This window comes from Pelodiscus sinensis, chromosome 17 (assembly GCF_049634645.1).
Source record: "Pelodiscus sinensis isolate JC-2024 chromosome 17, ASM4963464v1, whole genome shotgun sequence".
Lineage (NCBI taxonomy): Eukaryota > Metazoa > Chordata > Testudines > Trionychidae > Pelodiscus > Pelodiscus sinensis.
Window position 1 is genome coordinate 34,540,729 of NC_134727.1, and position 12,656 is coordinate 34,553,384.

Here is a 12,656-nt window from a genome sequence, read left to right on the forward strand (position 1 = left end):
TCTGCTGTACAACGTGACCTCTCTGGGTGTCTATGGGCTCCGCCTGGGTTGACAGATTCAGTCTCATGGGGCTCAGGCTAGTGCTCTAAAAATAGCTAGAGAGAGAGACAGCATTTGAAGTTGCAGATGGGGCTGGAGTTCAGTCTCTGAAGCCCTAGGCTCCAGCCCACTCTACAACTTCAAAGTTGGGAGCCGTTGACCTAGGCTGGGAGGCTTTCTGCCACAAGTGGTACAGAAATGCCATCCCAGAAAGGGAAGTAAGTCTAAATGCCCTCTCCCCAATACAGGAAGATTTTTTGGCTGGTGGTAATAAAGAATGCCCGGATACAGTGCATTATACAGGCAGTCCCCGGGTTACGTACAAGACAGGGACTGTAGGTTTGTTCTTAAGTTGAATCTGTATGTTAGTCGGAACTGGCGTCCAGATTCAGCCGCTGCTGAAACTGACCGCCAGTTCCAACTTACATACAGAATCAACTTAAGAACCCCAAGCGTCCCCAAGTCAGCTGCTGCTGAAACTGATCAGCGGCTGATTCCAGAAAGCCCGGGGCAGAGCAACTCTGCCTCGGGCTTCCTGTAGTCAGCGCTGGTCAGTTTCAGCAGCAGCTGACTTGGGGACGCCTGGGGCAGAGCAGCTGGGGTGCTGCTGGGTTGTTCCAGTAGCGGAATCGGCGCTACTGGACCAACCCAGCAGCACCCCAGCTGCTCTGCCCCAGGCGTCCTGATTCAGCCGCTGCTGAAACTGACCAGCAACGGCTGAATCAGGACGCCTGGGGCAGAGCAGCTGGGATGCTGCCGGGTTGGTCCAGTAGCGCCCTGAGCAGTGCTGTGGGACCAACCGGCAGCGTCCCAGCTGCTCTGCCACAGGCGACGCAGAAAAGCCTAGTCTGCTGGGGGGGGGTGTACTAGCTGCGCACCTCCCCCCCCCCCCAGCAGACCAGGAAGACGCGGGCGGCACCGCGGTCCCGCCGCCCGGGTCCTCCGCGGCTTTGCTCCCAGTCTCCCTAGTCTGCTGGAGACCAGCAAGACCAGGGAGACAGGGAGCAAAGCCTCTGAGGACGCCGGCAGCGGGACAGCCGCAGCGCGCCTGGGCTGCCCCCCTGCCGGCTTCCCCAGCGACTTTGTAACGCTGTGGGGGGTGGGGCCTGGGCTGCTCCGCTGCGCGAGTCGTCGTCCCCCCCCCCCCCGGCGGCTTTACAAAGCCGCAGGGGAAGCCGGCAGAGGGGCAGCCCAGGCGCGCCCCTTTGCTCCGCGTCTTCCTGGTCTGCAGACCAGGGAGACGCAGAGCAGCTTTTCTTGCCGGGGAGTACACGGGCGGCGGGACCACGCGGTCCCGCAGTCCGTGTTCGTAACTGCGGATCCGACATAAGTCGGATCCGCGTAAGTCGGGGACTGCCTGTACTCCCAACAATGTCGCTCCACAAGAATTGTCCACAAATGATTAGTACAAGCTGTTTCAATTTACAGAAAAACCAGAATAAGGCAGGTACCATTATGGCTAGTCACCCTCTCCATTCTTGCACCTAGCGAGAAGGAAAATTAAGAAGCTGGTCCAAAATGTGTATGTATTTTATGGTATCAATTTGGCTTTTAACCTTGTATTTTTTAAATTCGTTGCCTTTCTTTTGGTTCTTTCTTTCCTTGCCTTCTTTTCACTCTTCTGATTCTTAGTATCTGTTCCTTCTCTCCTTGAACCATTCTCTTTCTCTTTCCCTGCCTCAGCCATCTTCCCTCTTCCTGATCCATTTTCTATTCTTTTTCTTTCTAGTTTCACTGATTTCCCCAAACTCCTGTCTCTTCTTTTCTAAAACCATCTCAACCTCATCTTCCTTTCTTTCCACACCACTCATTAAACCGTCAACTCACTGCCTCCTCCTCATCCCATCCCCATTCTTGTCTCCCTCCTTTTTTTTCTTAGCCTCAATATTGTGATGGAAAAGTGAAGTGTAGTCTGAGAGACTGGTCTTTTGTGTCTTTTTGACACATTTGTTTACATTACTTCTTTAAAAAAAATTATATAATAAAGGTAAATGCACTACAAAAACTTTAAATAAACGTTCACAAGTCTAAAAATGACCACGTCACCCTGTGGTGATGGAAGCTGGGTAGAACTGGAACTGTCCCATGTCCTCCTAGCACAAAGACCCAGCAGCCATGTTTACAGGCTCTGAATACTGAACACATTTACATAGCCAGCTACCTTTATGCTCCAGAAGTTGAAGAGACATCACCTTTAACAACAATATACACAAGGAATATTATGCTGTTTATATTAATTATTTTCATATTTAATTAGAAAAGGAGAATTTTACTGAATGTATTTGAATCTGCCACAGAATTTCCAATTTGCCACAAAACACTTAACACCAGTGGGCACCAGAAACCTAGAGTCTTGGCATAGAATTTAGGTCCAACTTGCTATGGAGCACACAGGGCTTTGCTTATTGTATAACAAGACTCATCAGATTTCACTGCACCAATGCGTAAGTGTGTTAGACCAAGACTTTAAACAGGGGAGCACAATTCTAGCAGCATAAGAAAATGCTACTTTCGCAATGGGCTAAAAGAAGAAAACTGCAGTTATCACATGCCATGTTAGTCCACTGTCAAATGATTACAGCTTCTTCAAAAGACATGAGTCCAACCTTTTCCTTGGGTGCCTCTTGCTCAAAATACTGATCTACCCATTTTCTAATCATTTTCTTACAAGACAGTTCTTCATGTCTGGCTTACTCACTGTACTGTTTTTATTGCTTCATCACTGACTGCAATTATGGTATGAAAATAAGAAGGTGGAATGGCAAAGAAGAGTGTGGAAAGAGATTAAGATTCTATAAAGGTATTTATTATGTGACCAGTTTACCTATGCATATCAAAAAAGGCTAGAAAAGTTCTTTTTAAAGAATATGGTTCATTTATTAATTTAATACTTTTTAAAATATACTGTGTATGTGCAACCTTGTTAGCCGTAGGAGGGGAAAGTGCAAGCAAAACTGCACCTTAATAAAGAATGTTGTATCTAACATTATAATAATATTGTAATGCTCTATTTTTTTCACAGCCCAGTTATTTGTTACTACATGTAGATGATTAATAGGAGATCAATCTTTTACTATAACAATGTTCCACTAGCAAAAAATTATGAGCCAAGCAAGATTCTTAGCTAATCTAAGAGATGCACAAGGAAGATTTGAAGATAAAGCCAAAAGGGATCATTATGGTCATGAAGTCTGACCTCCAAAGATAGCCACTTAACTGCAAGATATTCTGCTTGAGTTTGACTGATCAGCAAGCAATTTTATATTCTATTTACAGTATATACAAAATATTCCCAGGCAAAAAATTAGAAACGAGTGTTTCTATCTGTATTAGTGTAGCTGATAAAGGCGGTAAGACATTGTGTATTTGACAGCAGTTTAATAGCATCATTTGTGTGGGTTTAAGTTTTTCATGGAGCTCCAGAGAAGAAAAATGTTTAAAAATAGAAGTTAGGATTGCAAGACAACAGATATTTCTAGGACCACCAATGGAAAGGAGAGGTAAAGTAATGCATCTTTTTTTTTAAGCTGACATGATTCTTTTTAAAGAGTCACTACCAAGTGTCCATAATGTATTATATTTTACTCTCCTACTTGGAATCCCACCCCCCATTTTTCACTTTGCCATATGGTAAACATATGAGTTATCTTTTTGCTAGTGCTTCAAAAGCCAACACGGTAATCACTGATTTACTTCTGTCTGTGCACTAGGATTTTATGCTGACCTGTTGCCACTTTAACACTTTAGAAGATATCTGAGAGAGTTTTCACTCAGTGGGTGCATGAGTGTGCAGTGTTCTGCTGAAAAGGGGAGTAGGTTTCTGGCAGGGATACAGAAGTAGGTTGGGACTCCCAAAAGAGGCAGTCCAATATGGCGGAAGAGAGTTTAGCTCATCTGGCCTTTTTTTCTGCCTACAACAATAATCCTTGATAGGTACAGTTAGGCTAGGATCCAGAAATAGGAAAACATGCATTATAAGTGGAGATCAGACTAGGAGGTTCTGGCATGGAGTCAGCAGCAGCTCTATCAGGCTTTGGGGGCACAATACTTTATGCCTGCTTTACTGTTTGGAAAGGACTAAGGAGGCTGGGAAAGACTTAGTTTGAGATGCAGATTGCAGAGCAAAGTTAAGGGAAAGCAATCTATTTTATTTAGCCTTGGTCCCTCCAATGAAGTCAAGTTTACTTTTCTTTAGGGCTCCATGTGTTAATGTCAGCAGGAATAGTTCTGAAAATTGAACTTGCATAGCATCAAACAACTGCCATCCACTTCATTTACTGTATCCTCTGTGCAGCAAGATGAAATACACTATTAATTTTTTGGTTGTTTAAGGTGAATAATAGCATGGATACCTTTTTATTTCTTTTTGGGACCAAAGTAGGTTTAGGAAATCCACAGAAAATGTATTACCACCATCACAAAGGTCAGGTGTTAGGTCTAACCCTGATAAATGAAACCAATTTCCTTCTCAGAATTAGATGTGCTCCTTATTCCCTTCAGATACTTTTTTCATTCTATATGTGGAAGTCTGTTGGTTTCCCAGACTAGCTAGAAGCAAGTCTCAGAAAAGCATACCTAAAATAAAAATACCTGCTTCTAAAGTGAAATAAGAGAACACATTTCATGGACAGATCATCTGACACCATTTGGCTCTGAGTATTAAACCACAATCTAATTGCTACAAACCAATAGAAAAGAAAACTGAAAATACTTATGCTCAAAAACTGTGAAGATGTTAGTTCAAGATAATTCCACATGAAAAATTGTTAGAACAGAAATTCTATTATCATGGTACCCATGTGAAGATGAGCATGAATCACTCAAAGAACAGTTAAATAAAGTTTTAATGACAGGAGGGAAAGAAGTGGGAAAGCTTGGAATCTCTAAACAAATCTTTTCTAACCTGGACCCATAATTAGTGTTACTATTGTGCAACTGAATGTTCTTGAATTGCACCCTGGAATATAGAAAACTAAACAGTTTCTGAAATTTCTATTTGACAACTGCTCGTAATAATTCTTGTAGGGCCCTGGAGGACAGAATATCTTTGTATAACAGCAAGGGGAAATGAGTGAAAGTATAAGTTAAATTTGAGTAAAAAATTTAGGATCTGTAAAAACAAACCTTTACAATTTCTAAAACCAAGAAAAATGCTACCAAGTGTTTAACCATGTTTTGATGAAAATAATTTCTAAACAAACATGTCTCTGCAGTATTTGTTACCTATGCACTACAGCAATGAAAACCTAAAAATGAGAGATTCCATTGATTGTCATTGTACGTACACACACACACACACACACACACACACACACACACACACACAAAGAATACAGTGAAAGTGAATTGATATATAAAATTTTTCTGCCTCGCTAAATGAATGTGTTAACTTAAACATGATGGTAAAGACATTTGTATTTACTAGGTACAAATTATAATTTTAGATTGTCTCTTTAATATCTTATAATAGCAAAAATTCACTATGCGTTAGAAGAAAAAGCCTCCAGCTTTCTAGGACAGGTTGCAGGAGCAGCTACAAGACTGATAATGAGCTTCAATATGGCCCTCAGGGACACAGAATTGATGTCTGGTTCTGACGTTGTGACAGAGTATCATACATACAGCTATTCACATACCAAACATAGGCTAAGTTTCTGGATCTTGTCTGCATAGTAATGTACATATTTTTCTTTTGGAGGGGAGAAGGAGGAGGAAAAGAAATGTGTTATGAAGTGAAAGGGTAAGGCTAAATAATTCCTCCAAAAATATTCAGTATTTAAAAAAAAAAAAAAACCCACAACTAAACAGCTACAGAGATAACGTCACACAGTTCTAAATCAAGTTCTTTGGGATGGAGGGGAAAAAGAGAAGACTGAGACAGGACATCAAGGACAGAGTTTGGTTGCTGCATTTTAAGTGCCAGTATAGAATTACTGACAAGACACTGTACTGAAAAAAAATATTTTTGATGGAGATGGCAGCATTTCTAGTAAATGGGAAATGTCTGAGCAAACAGGAACTGCTTACATCTCTGATTCTCACCTATTTGGGCTCAGGACAGCTTACCTCAAACAACTAAATACCTTTAAATAAAAACATCCATGTAATAGACACATTTATGTAAGGAGTACTTAATAAGTACACTATGCATACCACAGTGGCAGATCCTATAGCTTCTGTCCCACAGGGCTGTCTGGGCTGAGCTCTGGGAGTTGTGATCTTTGGGACATCAGTGTTGGTCATGTTTGGTGGGGTCAGTTGGGTCAGATTTGTGAGAATGGTGAAATTTGTTGCAGACTGTCATTGAGCCATTCAAATTTTGCCTGTCTAGCCCACATCATCATGACAAGAGAGGAGGGCGGGACAAATCTAAGCAGCACTGTGACCCTGTGCACCATGTTAAAACACCTGGAAAAGAGGAGCCACAGAGTGCAGGTTGGGCTCTGCAACCCCTGCCCTGCTCCCTTACCTCCAGGGCCAGAATTCCTCCGCATCCTACCCTCACAGGTTTCATCTGATCTTATGGCACATTCTGGCAGCGAAATTCTGGGTTGGGACCCACAGTCATAGCAGGATATCAGGTTACAGTATCCACTATATGGAAATTTGCATCTCTACTTTAATTTACTATGATTAACTGAAGTTCTGGATCTGCTCTTTTTGTCTAATTTATTCTCTTCTTATTTTGTGCCTTTTTCATGGTCTTCACTTCCCCTAAAAATCACTTCCTACTTTCCATATGCCAATCACCTGCCATTCCTCCAGGCTGGTGGTGGGCAATAATTGTTTTGGGGGGGGGAGGGGGGAGAAGGAGGGCACTCTAAGATGTTAGAAAGTGGCCAAAGGCCATACTTTTCTATGGAGGGCAGGGTCTAGGACAGGGTGCAGAAGGGAGTTCAGGGTAGGAGACTAGGGTGCAGGAAAGGGTGTGGGGTCTGAGAGGGAGTTTGGGTGAAGAACAAGGTTGTGAGCTAGGGCAGGGAACTGGGGTGCAGAATGGGTGGAGGGAATGGGTGCAGGAGAGGATTTTGGCCTGTGGTAGGAGTATTGGAGGGGGTGCAGGGTCTGGGAGGGAGTTTTGACCTTGGGGAGGGGAGAGTGAAGAGGGTTCGGGTGGTAACTTAGGGCAGGAGAGGGTAATGACCCGAGGTAGGGAGTCGGAGTGTGGGAGGTGTTTACCTAGGCGGCTCCTGGACAGCAGCCCTGCTCAAAAGAGCCAGCTGCTCCCTGTGGCTTTCTGCTCCAGGCACTGGGAGGAGGCTTTGTGTATTGCCCTTGCCCCCCCCCCCCCCCCACAATTTTACAGATCCTATTGTCAATACTGTCTACTCCCACCTTCTCACGTCAGTATATTGTATTTACTTTATTGAGACTGCATGCTCCCAGGACAAGGGACCTGTCTAAACTATATATGTGTAAAATATTATGCACACCTCTGTTGGAATATAACAGGGAAGAGAACATGCTAGATAAAATGAAACAAAGGAATGTAAACAAGAATCAGCACACTTCTTTTTAGGAATAAATTCATTTACAAAGGAAGAGAAATTGCTAGCTTACTTGCATGGCAGAATGCGGACAACATCGTTCTGCTTGTAACACTCGATACAGACAGCACAATGATCAAAGTCAGGGTCTGTTTCCTAAAATGAATAGCATGAAAACTCAAGTCAAGAGTTAAGATTACATTAAAGGCAAAGTAGGCATGATTAGTCATCAGGAACTGTGTACTGTGGCAGTGAGGATCAAATATGCAAAGTGGCTATGGACAGGAAGAGGTAGAAAAGGGTGAAAAGATTATAAATAAATAAATTCAAACATGCCTCACAAAGAAGATACAACACACATTTTACATGCATATCAAAGTCACAATTTCATTTAAAATCAGTATTTATGTATACACTAGATTTAAAATAGAATAAAACAGCTATCATTCCTTTGTACAAATAGTACTTTGTATTTTGACTCAAAAGATACTTCCACAGGATTTTATTCCAATTATAATCTAGTCTACATCTTTACTTTACAATGTTTTATATGATACTACTAAAGCAGAATTATTACATCTCCTTTTATAATCAGAGCTAACCCTCTTTTGTTTTGTTTCATACTTCAGAAAGTCAAGTGTTCTTTTCTACTCTTTAGAACCAAGAATTACTGATGTCATTCCTATATATAAACATCTAGCTCAAGATCACTTGCTGGCTATACTTTGTTACAAAGGTTACAGTCTAATTACTGTTTCTATATGGATAAAAATAATTGCACATATTTTAAGTTTCCATTTGGAGAAAGGTGGATTTCATGTAGATCATGTCATGGCATTGGTAGTACACACGAAGACCTGTGGGCTATCCAGACACACAGGCTGTGCTTTCTTTCAAAACATACTTTTTTTCAGCACTAGCAAAGTACTAAAACAAGGACATAAAGAACCATAGCAAGACAAAATTAACAACTCCACAGTTGGAAACAGGCAGTCAATATTTCATGCAGAGAACCCTGATGGGCTGCACTGATGAGTGGCAGATTTATTCCTGTATTCCTTTCAACTACATACATGTCCCCTGCTGCCTGTTCTGCAATCTCCATATCACTTAATCTTGCATCTATGTTGTCAGGAAGGCAACTTCTTCCCTTGTCATTTTAATAAGTTCTAAATATACACACATCAGCAAAGATCTACTGCAAAAGATTCATGTAACTAAATTGCTTAGAAACAAAACAAAAACAAAACAAAACCCAAAAAACAATGGCTTGAGAAAAGCATTTTTCTCATGTTTCTCTTCAGAGAAGCAAATTCAGATGACTTCTCCTATTTCTGCTGTGTAGGTAGCAAAGATGATGGGAGGGAGTCAGTGTGGAAGAAGCAAAGGGAAACATTTTTCTTTTAAAAGGCAAAAAAAATTATAATCAGAACACTATTTAATTATAATCACACCTGTGCCTTTTGCAAAAGGAAAGGGAAAAGTGACTCATGCTATAAATACATTTTACAGCTGATACAGAACTTATGAGGTTCAATTGTATAGGTTTCAATTGTTCTTTGATATCCAAATATAGTTCACTATAGCACAAGACTTCAGACTCCAAGTATTTCAACTCAACCTCTCCCTTAGCTCAAGAGACCACTAGTCTATAAAAGTGAATTCTCACAAGGACACTTTCTCTATAAACCCTCAATTTTTACTTTGCACAACATATATGTGCAGCATTCTAAGTGTACAGTGTTCCACATAACTAACACTAAACTTGCCTTTCTCTAGTACTCACAATTTATACAGATTCATTAGCAGCACAGTAAATTAAATGTTACCACGATGGCTCAATACCTTAGGGGTTCTTGTACACAAAGCCTTCTGCACTCCTGCCTGCAGAAATACACAGCCAGCTAACACAAAACAGCACTCAATCACAGTTCAACTAGTCCCAGAACAAGAAAAATTCTCCTCTGGGGGAAAAAAGGCTACAGATTACAGAAAAGCTCTAGATGTCACACTGAAATACTGCAGCAAAAGATTTCCCCATAAAGTAAGCAAGCATCAAAGATGAGAGGAAAAAGAAAAACAAATCAGATAAATAAATTGTTTTTACTATCAAGGTAAACAATGAGTATACTGTGCTGAAGTCTTATTACCATACCTTATCACCCTTCTTTACTGTCCTGGTTGTCAATTTGCCAATGGCTTTCTTTGCAGCATCTCCAAGACGACGCTATTGAAGTTAGAGAAAAAGAACACACGGATTAATGCTTAGAGTCTAACAATTTTTATCCTTTAAAATTACTTAACTGGCTAAATATTAATGCTGCAATACTCTGCTATAATTGGCTAATAATCAAAGTATAAAGGATATGGTAACTACAATCAGATAACCTGCACATACCACCAAAGAGAAAATCCAGCTGCAGACTGTGTACATGCAGTTAAGGAAATCATTTGCTATTGCAAAAGTCTCATAGGCGGTTTCAGATACGGTTTTTAAAAAGTATCAGAGGGGTAGCCGTGTTAGTCTGAATCTGCAAAAGCGACGAGGAGTCCTGTGGCACCTTATAGACTAACTGAAGTGTAGGAGCATAAGCTTTCGTGGGCAAAGACCCACTTCGTCAGATGCATTTAAAAAATCTCAGAGCCATTAAAATACATACACTGGGATATAGCGATTCATGCCTTTCCACTAATTCCTACTGTATTCTGCTCTAATTAATTTTTATTCAATGACCTGTATATCATCCCTTGTTCTCTTCCTAAGTTTTCTATTTGGCATTTCCAAGTAGAGTATAAACCTGCCAAAAAGGCAGACAATTCACAGCCTTGCCTAATAGTTATCTCAATACAACATAAAACCAAACAGTATTTACACACGCTAGAAAATAATTTAATACCCATAAAATAAAAATGCAATCAATGCACTTTACACTTGAATAAAGTTCATATGAATACTGATCCCAAGACAAATCTATTTGGTTGCAAAGGGTCAAGTTGTTTTTAATGGGCATCAGTGTTCGTTGCAAACAGTCATTTCTATGTGTAAAGTGCTGATTCCAACAGCAGTGCTGTGTTCCATGCCAATTAAGAATGGCAACTTGCCAGTTGGTTCATAGGATTTAAGGGCCAGATCACGTTGAGCTGAACAAAGCTCATGTTTCCTCATTTCAATAACCATGAGCCACAGAAACAGGAGGAGGTTTCCACTGATTGGCAGAAAGAAAGTTAGTTTATTTTTTCATTTAAAAGCTTCTATAATTATGCACATGATTACTGTGAACTTTCTACCTTCATCATGGCTCTCCTGAGCAGGTGCAAATTGCAAGTCAGAAGTCACCATATGTCTTTGAAACAGGTCAAGTAACTGGATATTTGTGTCTGTTCCCAGCCTTTTATAAGCTTGAAAATAAACTAAAATCTTTCCTTACAAGTTGTCCTTTTTTATATCACATACTTTTCCTTTGTTTAACAGTGCTGAAATAAATATGGCTGCTTTTATTTAAGCAACTTACTTAAGACCCAATTATGCCAGCGCAATTTATGTACCAAAATCATTAGCAATGCTAGCCATGTTCTGGAATTGTACAAAACACTTCTAAAGTTTTTGCAATAGCAATGGCTCTTTCATTTTAGGGTTTAAGATCTTGAAATGGAATGATAAATCTGTAAATAGGAGAGATATCCAATCACTGAACTGTGGTTTGCCTGCACAGCTGCAGTGATCTTTTCATTAACTGACAAAGCTATGTTGGCAGAATTTTGGGAATGACATTGCAATGGATGTTTCCATGTTGCCTAATGATCACTTTAGTAGCTCAAAAGTAGCTGGAGGACACAATAGCCATCTCTCTCCTGCCCTGAAGCTGGCATAAGGCTGTTGGCTCTGCAACATCCCCTCAAAACACTGCTCTGTTTCAGAAGATTTTCCAGATGAGGGAAACTATTGCTCTCTAACTTCTTAAGGCATGGCATAAAGTTTATTTTACTTGCTAGCTACTTTACAAATATAGAAACGTAGCGTTAAGTCTGTGTCTCTTGAATGAAATTGGGCACTGCAGATTAGTCGTCAGTTTTTGGTAAATATAACTCCACCACTAAGATTGGAATTAAACAAGTTTACTCTGCACATGATCTTTACTTTGAAATAAATGACAATTGTTTTAGCAAAACCTTACTGCAAAATGGTAGTTTCTACAGAGCAAAGCAGTATTCTATAAGTTCATCCAGGGCTGTTCAGTTTGGTAAGTGCTTGGTCATTTTTCTTCAGAATGTAAATAAGTTGCAAAGTCTGCATTCAGTATTCAAGACTGTGAGCTACTATAGGCACTGAAACACCTCGGCTGTGTCTAGACTAGCCAGTTTTTCCCGGAAAAATCAGCTGCTTTTCCGGAAAAACTTGCCAGCTGTCTACACTGGCCGCTTGAATTTCCGCAAAAGCACTGACTTCCTACTGTAAGAAATCAGTGCTTCTTGCGGAAATACTATGCTGCTCCCATTCAAGCAAAAGTCCCTTTTGCGCAAAGCTATTGCGCAAAAGGGCCAGTGTAGACAGCTCAGATTTGTTTTCCGCAAAAAAGACCCGATCGCGAAAATGGCGATCAGGCCTTTTTTGCGGAAAAGCGCGTCTAGATTGGCACGGACGCTTTTCCACAAAAAGTGCTTTTGCGGAAAAGCGTCTGTGCCAATCTAGACACTCTGTTCCGAAAATGCTTTTAATGGAAAACTTTTCCGTTAAAAGCATTTCCGGAAAGTCATGCAAATCTAGACGCAGCCCTCCTTTAATGACAACTTAAGTGACTGTTCCTGGGATGCATTCATGTAATAGTTTCCATCACATAATTTTCTATAGGGAATGTTACATATGCATAATTAAGGAAATGTCTTAGCCCACCTCTAAACTTAGCCACCTTTTCAGGAACACAGCAGTTGGTATATAGCAGGGGTGGGCAATAATTTTTAATGGAGAACACTGCAAGATTTTGGTAAGTGGTCAAGGACTGCACTTTGCTGAAGAGGGCACAGCATCTGGGACAGCAGGTGGGGTGCAGAAGGGAGTTTGGCTGAAGGAGGGGGTTATGATGAGGGTCAGGAGTGTAGGGTGCTGGGTCTAGGAGGGGTTATGAGTGCAGG

The 12,656-nt window shown here is 40.9% G+C and overlaps 1 protein-coding gene across 2 annotated transcripts in view; it reads right to left on the reverse strand.

The window, feature by feature from the left end:
* Positions 1 to 12,656, reverse strand: part of RNF130 (ring finger protein 130) — a 111,065-nt gene that overhangs the window by 24,298 nt on the left and 74,111 nt on the right. For both annotated transcript variants that reach the window (XM_075900529.1, XM_075900528.1), the window contains exons 4-5: positions 9,682 to 9,753; positions 7,600 to 7,682 (exon numbers count right to left, since the gene is read on the reverse strand). In XM_075900529.1, the coding sequence (XP_075756644.1) occupies positions 7,600 to 7,682; positions 9,682 to 9,753 (155 nt within the window). The remainder of the gene's footprint in view (positions 1 to 7,599; positions 7,683 to 9,681; positions 9,754 to 12,656) is intronic.